At 30.6% G+C, this 15,780-nt stretch overlaps 1 protein-coding gene across 4 annotated transcripts in view; it reads left to right on the top strand.

Annotated features, from left to right (window-relative positions):
• The window catches only part of LOC107436326 (liprin protein kazrin), a 142,984-nt gene that overhangs the window by 59,091 nt on the left and 68,113 nt on the right, over positions 1-15,780 (top strand). For all 4 annotated transcript variants that reach the window (XM_016047991.4, XM_016047990.4, XM_043050027.2 and 1 more), the window contains exon 2: positions 12,488-14,293. In XM_016047991.4, coding sequence (XP_015903477.1) covers positions 12,488-14,293 — 1,806 coding nt within the window. The remainder of the gene's footprint in view (positions 1-12,487; positions 14,294-15,780) is intronic.

The raw sequence follows: 15,780 nt of genomic DNA, 5'->3' as shown, positions 1-15,780 counted from the left end.
CTATACTCCTTGTGCTATAACGTGCCTCACATTAAATCCGTTAAGAGGATTTGAAAATAGTTCTTATTATTTGGGGAACATAAATATGCAAACCATTTAAATGCAAAAAAAAGTTCATTTTTGCTAGCTGAAAACCAGTTATTATTATTTAAAAAGCTATTTTTTGAAACAACGCATCGCAACATCGTTAACACTAGAAAGACTGAAACTTAGTATATACTTATATTGCCCAAAAGCAGTTAAAATGAGTGGATTGTAAAAAAGTAAGTAATGTGTAACGAAATTTGTTTAAAATTAATTTGTTATATTTTTTATATTATTTACAGTTTTGTAACAAGTTATTAGTAAATATTAACAGTAAAAAAATTATATGTTGAACACAATTCTAAGAAATTGCGTCATTATATACATCATTTTTTTTTCTAATTGAAATTAAAAGCAGTCAAAATGGCTTCCTTAGGCAATCTAGTGTTAACTAGTTATATCGTTCCAATAGTTAGATTGTTGAAACAATATAACGCAACAGTAACAATACTAATAAGTTTTATTATTCGAAAGTATGATTATTTTGATACAATATAGAGCAACAACAGAAACGAGTTATATCGCGCTCAACAATCATGTTTTTGAAGTAATATATCGCAACAATTGTAACAAGCTATTTCGTTTACAACAATGATATTAGTGAAGCAATGTATCGCAATAACAATAACAAGTTATATCGTTCGAAACAATTATATTTGTGGAACAATATATCACAACAATAGTAACAATTTATATAATTCGCAACAATATTAACAAGTTAAATCATTCGCAAATATTATTATCATTTTGATACTGGGGATCGCAACAACAGTAACAAATTATGTATCGTTCACAACAACTATAATTTCGAATCAATTTACCGAAACAGCAATTATATTTCTGAAGCAATATATTCCAACAACAGTACAGCAAGTAGGACAAATTGCCACAGCGAATGATAAACCGCCTTATTTCATGTATGAACTCACGCTGCAAGGCCTGTATATCTGCAAGAGGGGACCATACCCCCTAATAACCCATTTTTGTTTTGTTTTTTTGTTTATTCTGCAACTGCTGTTTCATATCTTCCGACTGGAGTCGGAAGATATGAAACGAGTGTTACACACGATCAAACTTGTATATTACAATTGTTGAATGGTTATTTGTTTTGTGTAGTATCAATGTATTTACATATCAAATTTCATTAAAATCGGTCCAGTAGTTCTTGAGATTATCGCCCTAGTCTGCAAATTTTCTTAATTTCTTACACCAGTGCAGTTCAGCTCCATGTGAGTGATATTTGTTTTAATATCCCTGCAGCATTGAAGTTTAAGTGATTCAATATTTAAGTTAATGTTCCGTTTTAAACCATTAACTTATTGTTCAAATGATAATGAGTCAAAGACAGATTGTATTATTAAAGTTTGCATCATGTCTAAAGTTAGGGGATGGAGCAGAATTTAAGCTTTATGAAGATATTGATATTTGAAACCAGCAGCTGCGACACGCACACTGGATAAAATTCGTGATTTAATGACTCAGACTGGAAACTAAGTAATATGTGGGATGCATTATGGTTCCACATCATTTTGTAAATAGAGTGCCAGTTGGGAATTAGTATTATCCAAAATTGAAGACATTCATTAATTCTGCGATTTTCCAGTGTTATGTTAGCCTGGATGTTAATGAATAATAAATGATTTCTAAGCAGAAAATGGGGTTTGTCAATCCTCTTTCAGTTCTGTACTTAACTTTACACTTGTACTTAACTTTACAGGACGACTTAAAATATCTGGTATATGTTTGAAAACGAGTTGGGAGTATTGAAGGCTTCGGTGCTTTGCTAGAAAATTAAGTTGAATTAAAGGCCATTACCGTAACCTGCGATAGTGAAACTTCAATTTAAAGAGAGGTCACTTCTCTGAATTTATGAAAGGTTCATTTTTCCCTTTCAGTTAATCATAGTTTTTGGCTTATGATGAGATGTTACTTTACTAATAAAATGTTAATTTTTGCTTTTTTTGTGAAAGGTTATGATTTTTTCCCTTTATGAAAAATAATATTGACCTTAGTTGACTAAAGTTAAGTGAAATTTTTACATTGCATACTTATTTAACATTTTTTCTATCATAATTTCTTTATCATCATGTTAAAACTAAAATTTGAAAGAAACAAGTTGAATGTTATGAAATAGCTGTTTAAAGATTTGGCTCTTTACAATTACGGATTAAGAGTATTAACTGTTAATTTTAGTACTATTTTAGTTGCTTTTTTCCTTCAAATTTTTGGGTTTCGGAACAAAATAGTGTCTACATAATATAAAAGTTTTATTCAAACGTATTTGTACATTCCATTCACTGCCTGTTCCTCTTGTTTCGATGTAAATTCATTTGTAAACTCTTTTGAATAGTTTTATTAGAAAACAGCAACATGTGATGTTGCCAACATGTTTGTTGCATATTCTATTGAAAATAATGACTTTGGTTTCTCTTACTTTCCTTTTCTCTTTGGCACTAAAGACTTCAAGCGTATATTTCACACTATGTATGGAAAGTTACGCATTTCTAGATTATGTAAAATTAGTGAAAATGAATAAATTGATTACAATTGGATGCATGCAAGTGACGTCATCGTTGGTAGATCGTGGCATTTGTTGATTCAGAAGCCAATCAGGTTCGACAATATTATCCGCAAATAATTTCCATCATTATTAAATATTCTCATGGATAAAAGTGAAGAAAAGAAAGAACTCTACTAGAATTCGTGGGATGCTTTAAAGTTTTCGCTTCCATTTTAAATTTAAGGGAAAATAATTTATGACAAACATGATTCTAAATTAAATATTGACATTTTACGGTAGCGTTGTTCGAAACACGCTATCAATCGATTAAGTTTTAGATGTGGAATTTTAAGACTGCATCAAAATTAATATAGACTTTGTAGATGTATGAAACAAATTTAAGTTGCATTGTTAATGTATTCAATAGGCAATAGCCATTATTTTAAGATTTATTTTTAAATGAAAAAGCGTGAGAAATTATAATTAGTTAATCAACTTATTTTAATCAAATACTTATAAAAAGCCTTCCAAGTTTTCTCTTCTGATTAAATTATTTGAATTTTTTTTTTTACTACTTGATTCGAAAATCTGTTAGTTCACGTATTTATCAAAGTCTGTTGTACAAAATTTGATTTTCTTCAACTCAGTTTTTTTCCTCAAACAGAAACAACGCAACTAAAGTAAAGAAAGTAAACAAAAAAATAAGAAAAATAATTAAGCATTTATTTTTTAAATTTACATATAGTTAGTGTGTATACATGCATATAGATTACATATTTTTGCATATTTTATATAGAATTTTTTGAAATGTATTCTTTAGTTATAACACTAATTCATTATTTCAATGAAGCTATCGGAATTCTGTTTAACAAAAGAATTTGCTTTTCGTTTTCAATTCAAAATTATGTTTATTCACCAAATTCTTATTCAAATGTATTTAACATTTCTTTGTAATCCCGATACTTTTCTTAAAGCATTCTTAAAAAAAAAAAGAATTTGCAATAAAAAATCCTTTTTCAAAATCGGAATTCAAAATGTTTATACGATGTTTGAAAATAATCATCCCTTTAAATAATTTTATAAGAAAACCAGACTAGCTCCTACACACTTTTTGGAGGAAAAGTCAAAATCTTCATTCAGTTATGCAAATTAAAATCGCTGATATTGTTATCGTGGATGCAGAGAGCGAAAGAAGATAGCCTTTATTTATTATTCATTAAAAAGAGGAAAAAGCTTATCCAGATGGCGATGAGATATTATTTCCAGTTCAGCTGTCATAGTATTATTTTCCGCTTTTGCTCATGTTCGCAGAGTACATTTTCAATGAATGAGTGTAAGAAATAGTTATATTATGAATGAAATGCATTAATTACTTGCATGTAGTTAAGTTGGGAGTAGTTCAAATATTATATAATATTTTATTGCATTGTATTATTGTGTTTTTTTTTCGTAAAATAGAATGAATTTTCAAGTTTACTGTCAAATTTTTCATCCATTTACCTTTTTTAATCGAAAATTAATAGGTAGTTTTATGTTGTCCTCAGATTTCTGGCTACTTGTAATCGTTTTTTTACAGCAATCATAATTTACGATTATATTTTAAGTCATTGATAAATTTTGATCTGAAGTTATCTATTCTTTTTGTCAGATGGTGTTGGAATAGGATATAGGAGTACAGTTACAATTGTTACAATTACACATATGAAATACTGCATTAATTTAAGTGACTTCAGGAAGACCTAGAATAGGCCATGAAGTTTCTATTGCTGAAAAAAAAAATCAAAATATCAAAATGCACACAAATTATTGGAATAGAACTTCCTCATTGCGTAATCCTAAGTTTTCCTCTCATAACTTGTTTTCATTTTAAAATTTGGATAATTTCTCTTCAGTAATAGAAATTTCGAGGCTTATTCTAAGTTTATCTGATTTCACTTTTTCTATGCTTTAAATTTTATATAAGTGTTGGAACTGAACGAGAATTTGCGATGAAGAATGTCTCCCGTGGTATGGAGCATCCTCGTTAAAATAATATCCTAAAACCCTGAACAATAAAAAAAGAATATTTTTTTCTCCTTTTTGCTGAAAAAGAGTATAAAAATGAAAGACATAAAATGTAAAGCTCGAAGCGTTGAGCATTTTGTTAGACATAACTTTTTTGCGACCTACTTTTTTTAGCTCCTCAAATCGTATACAACTGCGGATGTATATCAGGTGTGAAAGCTTCTCTTTCTTGGCGCTTGAACATTAATATAGCTGTTTGGAAACGCATAAGCGGAACTATTCTTGGCGGTATTCCATGATTTCAGCCGGCTCCATCAACAACCAAATAAATTATTAGCTTTTCTCCCCGAATTCTTCTTAATTTATACCATCTTTAGACGTTTACAAATTAGGATATGAAATTATAGTTTTAAAAAAGCTTCGTTCGATAAAATTAATGATGTTAGTTAGGTAAATTATAGTCATAAAACTAACCAAGAAAGGAAAGAAAATGTCTGGTAACGTTGTTTCCGAGAAAGTATTTCAACATGTTATAGTTATTTATTTATTACTTTTTTTTTAAATTTCTCTAAATAAAATATGTCAAGGGACTCAAGATAAAATTAATTAGATAATACGCTTATAGCATTTCGCAATTATTTTATTTTTTAATATGTATTGTAATATTTTAATACATATTTAACGCATATAAATTTAGGCATGTGTTAATGTTAGAAAAGTTTAGTCTTAATTTATGTTTGTAATTTTTACTCTAAAATCTTACAAGTAAAGTAAGAAAACCTCTCGAAGTTCAAAGGATGCGTAATCTGACGTTTTCAATGGGATTTTAATTAATATTTTAAATCGGCTTAACTTCTAAATTAGCTTATTATGTGTTTCAACGTTTTTTTTACATAATCTTCTATCAATTTATTTTAAATAGTTTATAATGAAGATAATGAAGTTTTTTTTTTCGGGAATTTTTTTAAAAACAAAATAGGTTCAAGAAAGGTGCGTGTACGTTTTGTACAGGGATAGACTTAATAAGTTTATTTAAGCCGGAAGATTTTACTTAAGAATTTTGTTTTCAGTCTTAAGCATACTAAGAAACAAATGTGAATAAAATAATGACTTTAAAATTAATTATATCTATAAAAAAGAAAATTCTACAAAATGTTTTTTTTTATAAGCTAAAAAAACTGAACGACAAAATGTTTTTAATGCTTTTGTTGGGGCTGATGTATACCTGAAAATAATCATTCGCCACCTGCCCCATGGCGAGTCAACGATACAAAGTGGCGACTTAAATTAAATAAGCAACTGGTCGTAATCATCATTTTCTTTTTGAAATAGTTTTATTTGTTCTTGCACGGCGAAGTCAGCAGTCAACTAAATTTTGTCACATAAATTAAATTATAATTAATTTAATTTGTCACGTAAATAAATTAAATTTTTATAGCCGTAGATCATTTCTAATATGAATTTTTTTAAAAAAATATTTAATTCAAGGAAAAAATAAGCAGCAAAGAGGGGCTATTAAACAAATAATTGTTCACCGTCCCGTTAGTGGCTACTAAGTTATAACAGTCTACCAGCCACTGGCTATTAACTGAAAATTTAAATTTTCAGGTCTAGGTCTAATGAAATTGTCTTTTATTGCAAATAAAAAATAAAATTTAGTTATGTTTAGAAAAAAAAACTTACACGAAATCTTTTTCCATAAGCTAAATAAGCTGCCCTGTATAAAATAGTTTTCGATCATAAATAATAACTCGAAATTTAGTTTTAATTAGAGATGAAAAAAAGTTGTATGAGAACTTTTTCTATAAATTTAAAATATACAAAAAATTCTTTTTTTATTGAAGCCTTCAGAAAACGCAAACCATCAATTTATCTGAATCTCATAAAGTCTACTCAATGACGCGTGGTGCATTGGTGACGGGATGCGACAACCGACGGAGTTTTTTTTTAAATTTTATTTTTTATTTTTTCTTTCTTCTTTTCGCCTTCCCATCATTTTTAATCCTATAAGGGAGTATTAATTTCCTCGCATGCCATGAATAAAGGATTTTGTCCATTTGCTTCAAGGTCATAATAATACCCATCTTTCTTGATGTGTAAGTTCAAGGCTCAAGTCACACTATGCTTGAGTAAAGTTTATCAAGTTAGGAATTTAGAAAACTTGTTTGTTTTTTTGTCTTATCGCCAAGATAACTCCATTTGTTTTCATCTTGTGTTTTTTTTAAGCAATTATCACGTTTTGTGTATGACCACACTGTTGTTTTTAGAAACGAATGTCGTGAACTCGTGTTGTTCGAATTATTTTTCTTTCAATTTTATTTGATTATAGAAAATTCCTTAAGTTAATTAACCCATTAATACCCATGGTTCTTCTTGAGGGGTCATTCCAAAAGTGCAGTCAAGTTCACAGGAATTATTTTTCCGTGCATAAATGTGACATATTATTTTTGAGTATGCTTTTCTTTTAAATGAAGAATGTGTAAAGCGTTTGATTGAAACGAAACTTTAAAAAAAAATTCTTTTGTTAGTTATGGCAATGTTTAAGAGCTAATTTGTATAGTTTGTTTCATTATTTGTTAATCAATTATTATTTTTTCCGATAAGATAGCAGTCAAGTTCAAAGGATTATTCATTAGTTGATGGGATAAAAAAATAAGTAATATGCTAAATACTTATTTTTTCAGCATAAATATGATATATATTAGTTCTAAGTATTCTTTTATTTCGAATTTTTCAGTGGTCAAATTAGTAAAGTGTTTTATTGATAGAGGAACTTTATTTTTCAAAATTTTTTGCAGTGTTCAAGATTCAGTATAGTTACTTACCATTTTATAAAAAAACATTTAATTTAAATTATGTTAATTTAATGCTTAATATTAATACAAAAATTTTTTATACAACCAATATTTTATTAAATACAATTTGAAGATTTCTTTTTTTTGTTTGGAATCTTATATATTTTCAGATTTAAGCTTATTTTTGATAGTTTGAGTACTTTTCAGGCTAAGTCAAAGTACATTTGCATACATGTCCCTTTTATTTGAATAACAGGTTGTTATTGTTAATAATAATGTGCCAATAATAACTATCTGTGATAATGAGCCATTAAAATATTTATTGCCAACTAAAAGCAAACCTTGTTTACTCGATATTCCTTTAAACATCCGGCAGGCTTAAACTCAAAAGAAAATCCGGACGAATAGGACTTCAAAGTAAAAAAAAAAAAAAAAAAAAAAAAAAAAAAAAAANATTACTTTTTTTTTCGATCTTCCATTTTATATGAATAACAGACTGTTAATAAGAATGTGCCAATAATAACTAAACCATTAAAATATTAATAATGAAACCATTAAAATATTTATTGCCGACTAAAAACAAACTTTGTTTACTCGATGTTCCATAAATTCGATATTCGTCCGGCACGCTTAAACTCTAAGAAATTCCGGACAAATAAGACTTCAAAGTAAAAGAAATAAAATACAATAACTTCTTTGATCTTCTACTTTATCTAAATAACTGGCTATTTCGAGAGTTGTATCTTCTTTTTTAAACTCTCTATCTTACCTTCCCGATAGGTGATAAAACAGTTCAAAACTGTGCTAGCACTTCTATCAAGATTAAAGAAAGCGCTTTTCGAGAGTGTGTGCAGCACGCGAGCAAAATACTTACTCGGCACACTGAGAGTGGGATCAAAAATTCGATTGATGGGGATGGGGGAAGAGAGAGGAGTACGAAGAGGAATTCGAAATGAGGCATCCCTTCCCCGCCTGTCGAGAGTATCCGGAAAAGCATTGACGATTCAGAGAAGGATGCTGAAGATACTTTTTGGTCACATGTATGTGTGTTGGTCTCGGATTTGATAGATGATGATGTCTTTTTTGCGACAGAGGGATGAGGATGGAAAGAGTGAGAGGATTTAGTCATCCTCATTCCAATATGGGAAGATAATGCCCGTGGCTGGCTGTTTTGCTTGGGGGTTTTCAGTTTGCTCGACTGATGTAAATATAATCCTAATTGTGGTATGATTGTTCATAAAATATTTCTTTTCTTGTTGTGATCGTCACTTGTTTTGTTTTTCTACTTTGCTTTATTTCATTACGGTGAGAAGGGCATTTATTACGAGTGCTGCCACGTTAATTTTATTCATTTTATAACTGTCCTTGAACAACCGACCCAATTTTGAGTTTACGATTACCAATGTTCAACTCTGTAGCCTAATACAGAAGACAGGGGAACTCCTTGATTAACTATTGGGAGGAATTCGCCCTCATGGAGGACTTTTTGATGGGACTAACCCGCATTTGCTGTACATGGAGAGGAAAAACACGAAAACCTCACACACTTAGCCTAACAGTACGTGGAGTGGTAGACAGCATGATCTGTCTACCACTGAGGATATTTTGCACCAGTACTGTAGTCGGTGCGAGCCAGGTGTGGAATTCGAATCCAGGCCATCGCTGGGATCGAACCCAGTTCACCTCGTTGGAAGGCGAGCTCTCTATCCTCTGAGCCTCCACGGCTCTTATTATGTTGCTCATTGAATTTATCTGGTATAGTGAATAAAAATATTTAATATTAAACCATTGTGCAATATTGATCAAATAGACTTAATAAGCTAATACTATAGTTAAATTTAAAACAATGGCTTAATAACCAATCAGAAAGTTCCATTTAGTTTTTCTCTCATCCCGCTCGAGAGGTCCGTCGCAGAATGTTCTTATTTCGACTGTGACCTACCTTGTGTTTCGAACTATCTGTATGCCAGATTTCATCGCTTTCGGTCGTATGATTTAGGAATCTATAAAGGACACACATACACAGACATTCTTTCACTTAGAAATGTATAAATGCGTAGCAGATATATGAGAGTAGAAAGTTTATGCAGTCGAATATCATAAGAATTTTAGATTGTCTGAGTTAATCATAGGAAATTTAAAGTTCAGTATGTACTCAAAATGTGTTTCAATTTATTTTTGAAGTTAATGTGCGTTTTCGTATTAGAAAGCAGTAATTTTGGAAGATAACAGCATACTTCAACAAGTTAAATTGGAATTCGAAAGGAAATTTTTTATATATTAAAATTTCGTCTATGAACTTTGATTGTTTGTTTATATTGCGATTAAAATATTCCATTTTGATGCTATTAACTTATCATTTTAAAAACTTATTATAATGCCGCAATAAAATAAAAATTATAAGATATTTGGCAGGTTTTCGTTCAGTAATTGTATAAAAATTTGAAACACGAGTTATTATTGAAATAGTTATAAAGCACATATAAAACATTGACACCGTTTTAATACTAAATGAGGCTAACTTTTAAATGTTATGAATAATTACATTAAAATTAAATACGCTCTAATGCATATAAGGACGCTAATTAGTTCATTGAGAAAATTTTAGTTAACTGAACAATTAATTAATAATTATTTCTGGTTTTCCTTCGCATTAATATGTGTTATTGGATAATGTTGTACCGAATCTGAGGAGCCATTATTTATGTATATAAAAACGATTTATTTTAAATATCATCGAAATATAAATTAGACTTATTTCATTTCCAATTCCCGTAACGGACGCAACTTAAAATAAAACAAAAACTATCTTAACTAAAAATCAACTAACTCTCCGACGTTTCCAAAATTGTTTTATTTTAATTTTTTTTCTTGATCTCTTTGTACTGTTCCATTAATTTCCATTGATGCTTGTGTAAACTGGATACATTTAGTACTCTATAATGCTTAGTTTTCCAAATGCATAAAATTAATATTTGCATAGTGATGTACCTGCTACAAACAAAATAAAAATTATGTATACTGTTTTGTAACTATATTTATGGCAGCTATATAATTGTAGAAAAAGGCACTCTATTTTATTTTTCAAAAAAAAAAAAAAAAAAAAAAAAAAAAAAAAAAAACTATTATTTCTTGAAATTTAGTCATACGATTTGTTTATAAATAAAAATATATATCTTGCTTTAATCGAGCCATAGTAAAATGCTAGTCGCGTCAGTATTTTAATCAAATAACATAAACCCCGCTAGTTTTTTTATTTTTTATATTTTTTTATAAACATAAAATGTGTTGCAGCCTTTCAAATTAACCATAGAATAAATCATTCGAAATTGCTCTCTAAAGTTAATCTCAAAAAATCCTCCTCAACTCCCACGACTTGTTGAAATTTAAAAGACCTCTTTTGTACTTCTCCAATCAACTTGATTGTTATTACCGTGATGAATTCAAATTACTTTTATACGCCGCGGAGAATGGGAATTACTCTAGGCGAGGTCTTATCTCATTCTCGAATGACAATCCACATTACTTTTCTGACTTGAAGCCGTCAGATCTCTTAAATCGTCGAGAAGGAGTTTTGATAATTTTGTCAACTCCTGGAGTCTTGTCTCCTGAGTAAGATCTCCACTTTATGGAGGATTGCCAGAGCAGTTCAACAACCAGAATCTTCATTATTAATCGATGAAGATCTTTCGCTATGCCTCTTACGTCTGTATATCTGGATCGATTCAGAGAAGGGATTGATGGGTATTTTATCATAGTGATATTAAATTGCTGCTAAGAGATCCTGAGTCTACTATAATAATAGTTGAGTGGAGATTAATTTTCGATTGCTGTAGGATAGATGAGTGTACCGTCTCCAGTTAAATCACTTGGATCATGATGGAATTCCTTTAAAATAATTTTGTATTTCTTTTTTAATTACTGGATGCGCTTTACTAAAGGCATCGAATATAATAATTGGAATTCCAATCGATCTAGTTGATGAAGAGCTTATTAGATGATGGGTTTAAGCTACATGAGATTTCTCGAAGAAAAAGCTTTTTTTTTAGATATTGAAACATTAATTAACTGTGCCAAAGTATTAAGGTTGGAAAAATCTTAGTGGATGAAAGTATTAAATGATAAAATTTGTGTGTTTTTGATGTTTTCTAAACGCATTTAGCTATTGACGAGTAACCTACTTTAGAAAATCAGTCTTTTGGTAGAAAGTTCAATGTCAAGAGTGCGAAATTTAAGTGTTTAGGATTTCTGGATTTCTCTAATTGGGAAGCTAACGAAAAATAAATGAAGGCAAAGTATATTCTTTACTTCCTAATAACAATGTATAAGCTTTAAAGCTAATCAATTCTCTAAAATGTTGTTTAAAACTTTTATTCTTTCAACTCTTGAAATAAAAAAAATCATTGAAATGGAATAGGTAAAAAATATTTTAAAAAATAATCTTTCTTTGTGAATCAAAAGTTTTAAGTTTCGAAGTAAAGCTGATGAAATATCTTCGTCTTAAAAATGTGCGCCATGTTAAAATACGCTCTGCAGTTTTTGCCCGTCCTTGCCAGAGATTTATTTAAATTTCTACTTCAATTTTTTCAATAGACAGTGCAAAATTTAAAATAATTGTATGGGGGTATGTCATTTTCATTACCTGATCACTTCTAGTTTTATTATTTTAAAGCAATTAAATATTAGAAATTATAAACGAAAAAATTGTAATTACGTGTTGAGGAACTATGAGTTTTTAAAAGCTTCACATGATAAAACTTGCTATATTCAAGTACGGAGATACTTATTATATCAGTAAATATTTTTACTTCTGATTTTATGTGTTGCATGTTAATTTAATAGTGCATCGCGCATCTCTTATAACATGAATCTCGTCGAACGTAGTATGTTATATTCTGTTAAATTGTTGAATTTATTAAAAATAAAAGTGAGGCACGATAAGTATTTTCAACGATTCTAAATATTTGTTACTTTCGTCTGTTTTAAATACTGATGCATGAAATATTTTTAAATGAAAAACTGATTATAAACTTTTCAAACTGTTATTCAATGCATATTATTGTTATTTCTTAACAGTGTCTAATAATCGTGTTTCTTTTTACAGCCATCCAGGCCTTGGATTCTTTGAATGACCAAATCTATGATTTCTTTTTAAATTCTCTGTCACATGGAAATTTAAGTCAAGATCCCAGATGGAGTCACCAGTGTCACTACTCGGTGGCTATCACGCGTCGTCTCCTCATCGACGCCCAAGAAGAATTCAAGAAAATGATGTCCGACAACAAGGCCCTTGGCGTCAGGATAGACAAAGACATACAGTCTGCTCATCTCCAGGTGTCAAGGCTGCGGGCTGAACTTGCCGACACCAACAAAAGGATAAAAGAAATCTGCTCTACCGCAGAAGTATCGGTCATGGCTGGAAATGTCATCACAACTTGCATGCCACCCACTTCCACCACCAATACTACAGTTATTAGCACGGCTGAAGGACATTGGCTGCAAGAGGTTGGAAAGGAACATCCAGTCACCAGGGTTGAAACATCAGCCAGAGTCCTGCGAGCCATGACTTCTTCTCCCCCTATAGCGGACAAAGGTGGTACGAAGTCACCAACGAGAGAACTTCAGCAATCGGATGTAACACGTCGCTATGTATCACCGAAACGTCAAGGGTCAAAAGATAAGCCAACGAACGGATTTCCATCAAGCCAAAGTGACATCGAATCTTCTCCAAGAGAACGGCGCACTGTGGAGGTTCCAATTAATGGAAACGAAAAGCCCCAAGTGCATCCTAGGCAGTCGCTCAGCAAAACCACGCAAGATAGTTTAACCCAAAACCAACGAGGTGATTTGAACCCGAAAGAGAAGCCAGATAGCTTGACCGAGAGTTCAGAAGCTAGCGAAGAAGGTGTCGTTTCCAAACACAGGAATCACCATCACCGTCGAGAAAGGAGATCTTTAAAAAGCAGTGATGTTCAGAAATCTGTGTTAAACGATTTGAAATCTCAGTCAGACAGTTTGAAACTTGACGATTCGAAATCTGAACTACAAAGATCAGAATCTGATGGTAACCAAAACTCAGCACCCGAATGTGATCTCAGTATTAACGGATCTCCTTTTAAAGAGGGTAGCACGAAATCCTCTTTGGATGATTCAGCATTCAACAACTCTACGTCAAAATCGCTTCAACCAAATAATAAAGTTACTGATGACTCCAAAGTAGATGAATGTTGTATAGATCGCCATAGAAGTAGTCCACCGGTGAAAGACGAATCTAACGCACAATGTTTTTCTTTCACGAAAGACTCCCCCCTCCTCTACCAGCCGAAAGATTCCAGTAATGGTCATAGGTTTAAGGCCAAGACAAAAAGTGATCCCTTAGACAAACGCGGTGATAAAAGTGCTCAAGAATTCTCAGTGCTTTCAAGCCCTAGTTCTGTGATGAAACATAAAACTAATATTTCCAGTTACCATAGAGGAATAAGTAATTGGGAAAATAGGCATTTCGAACGAAAAGACGCTTCGTATCCCTGGTACAAAACGCAAGATTCCTCCGGCACTAGTGGCAAAAGCCCAATGGAGGACTCATCCTCTAAAGATGAGATATCCGATTGTCAGGATCGTCTGTCTTCTGATTTCTGTGATCGTAGACCTGAAACAGATGATTCGAATGGTAGGTATATTGTATATGATTCGAAAGATTCTAAAAGATCCTCACGTGAGTGGAGGACTGCACTTAGTGAAAGTTACAGGGAGCAGCAAGTGCCGGATGCTTGGATTGACTCAAAGGATCAATTGGATTCGAAAGAGTTAGATAATAAAAATCAAACTCGTGATAAAAGTGATCAATTGCCTGGTCCAAGTAATTTGTGTGCTAAAACATCTGTCAACTTGGATTACTCTCTTTATAATAGTAAGTAGAAGTTTTATTTTAATTATTTTCTTTCAAAAGCTAATATTTGTTCAAAAAGCCTTATAAATAAGGTGACCAGATTTATAAAACATGATTTGAGGACAAGTCCTCCAAAATTCCTCTAAAAATTTCACAATTTAAGCACGCCCATATATTTGTATAAATTTTTAATTACATGCGCAACTAAGATTTTTTTAAAAAATTAATAATTAATATCAGCTTTGTGCTCTTCATCAAACTTAACGTTCTTCCTCAATCTTATTTCATTACTAATCAGTTTTGAAATATCATATATTCTGTCTTTGAAGGCATGTAAAATGAATGAGTATATGATTATTAAAATTTGTTTTATTTATTACTGAAATTATTGTAAGACATAGTATGGCGTTTTCATCTGTTAGCATGGGGCTTTTTTGTTTTTCATTTGTATTCTCTGTGAGACAAAATTATCTTATTTCAAAATTTTCTCTTCTTCTTTCCTTCGTTGATATTTTGCTGCCTATGAAAAAGATTTTATGTTTGAGAAGAAATTCAAGGTCATGTGTTAAAATTTAAGGACCCTTTCTGTTCTCAAAGAGTTTGAAAGGTTTTTAGGACAATTAATGAAATTTGATGATTGTCCCCAAGATTTAAGGTCACCTTACTTATAACTCAATGTTTGTTATCCATTTTACTGATTGCTGCTACTGACTTTATAATGTTACTGTAATATTTTCAATTATGCAAACATGGATTTGTTAAGATAAATGGAGTTGCCATACCAAGAAATAAAATAACACTGAAATTCCTATAACTTTTTTGATGAAAATCAAAGACAATTATCTTATGAAAACCTTAAAGCTATAGACTTATCCGCATTACACATTTCATTTGTGCAAAAAGTGTTGCAAAATGTCCTATAATATGCGAAATACAAAAATGTCCTACAATATGTACAAAAATGTCCTACAATATGCGAAAGAATGCTAAAAATTAAAATTTATCATTATCAATTTGCACTAAAAATGTGCTTTAGTCAAGATTAATTAAATAACAATCGAATTTATTTAATTGAGTTTTCTTTAGCATTTTTTATGGCATTTCATTTTTTTTCTTTTGAGCTGCATATTTCTAAATAAAAATTGTATTTCCTTTCCTGCCATTACAAATACTTAAAGCTCTGGTCTTAGAAGGAAATAAAAAAAGTAGTAATGCCTAATTTTTTTTGTTTAAAAACCAAGTAGATATTTCTTTTTGTCACCTACATTTTATCTTTAAAAAAGCACTGCTGCGACTTTAAATCCAAAAATTAACATTTATGTTATTAATGTATTTTTGTAGACAAGAACTATTTATTTCGACAAAAACAAATCTTAATAATGATACACAAGGGCTGCAACACTTATATTTTTTTGGAAAAGGAGTGGTTCTATTAAAAAGAAGAGAGCATAAATGGATTAAAAATTTGATGGCCACGATTTAAAGTTTCTTAATGGCGAAAAGAAAAA

This window comes from Parasteatoda tepidariorum, chromosome 1 (assembly GCF_043381705.1).
Source record: "Parasteatoda tepidariorum isolate YZ-2023 chromosome 1, CAS_Ptep_4.0, whole genome shotgun sequence".
NCBI lineage: Eukaryota > Metazoa > Arthropoda > Arachnida > Araneae > Theridiidae > Parasteatoda > Parasteatoda tepidariorum.
The sequence above is the reverse complement of the archived record's forward strand: the minus strand, read 5'-3'. Positions and strand labels throughout refer to the sequence as shown.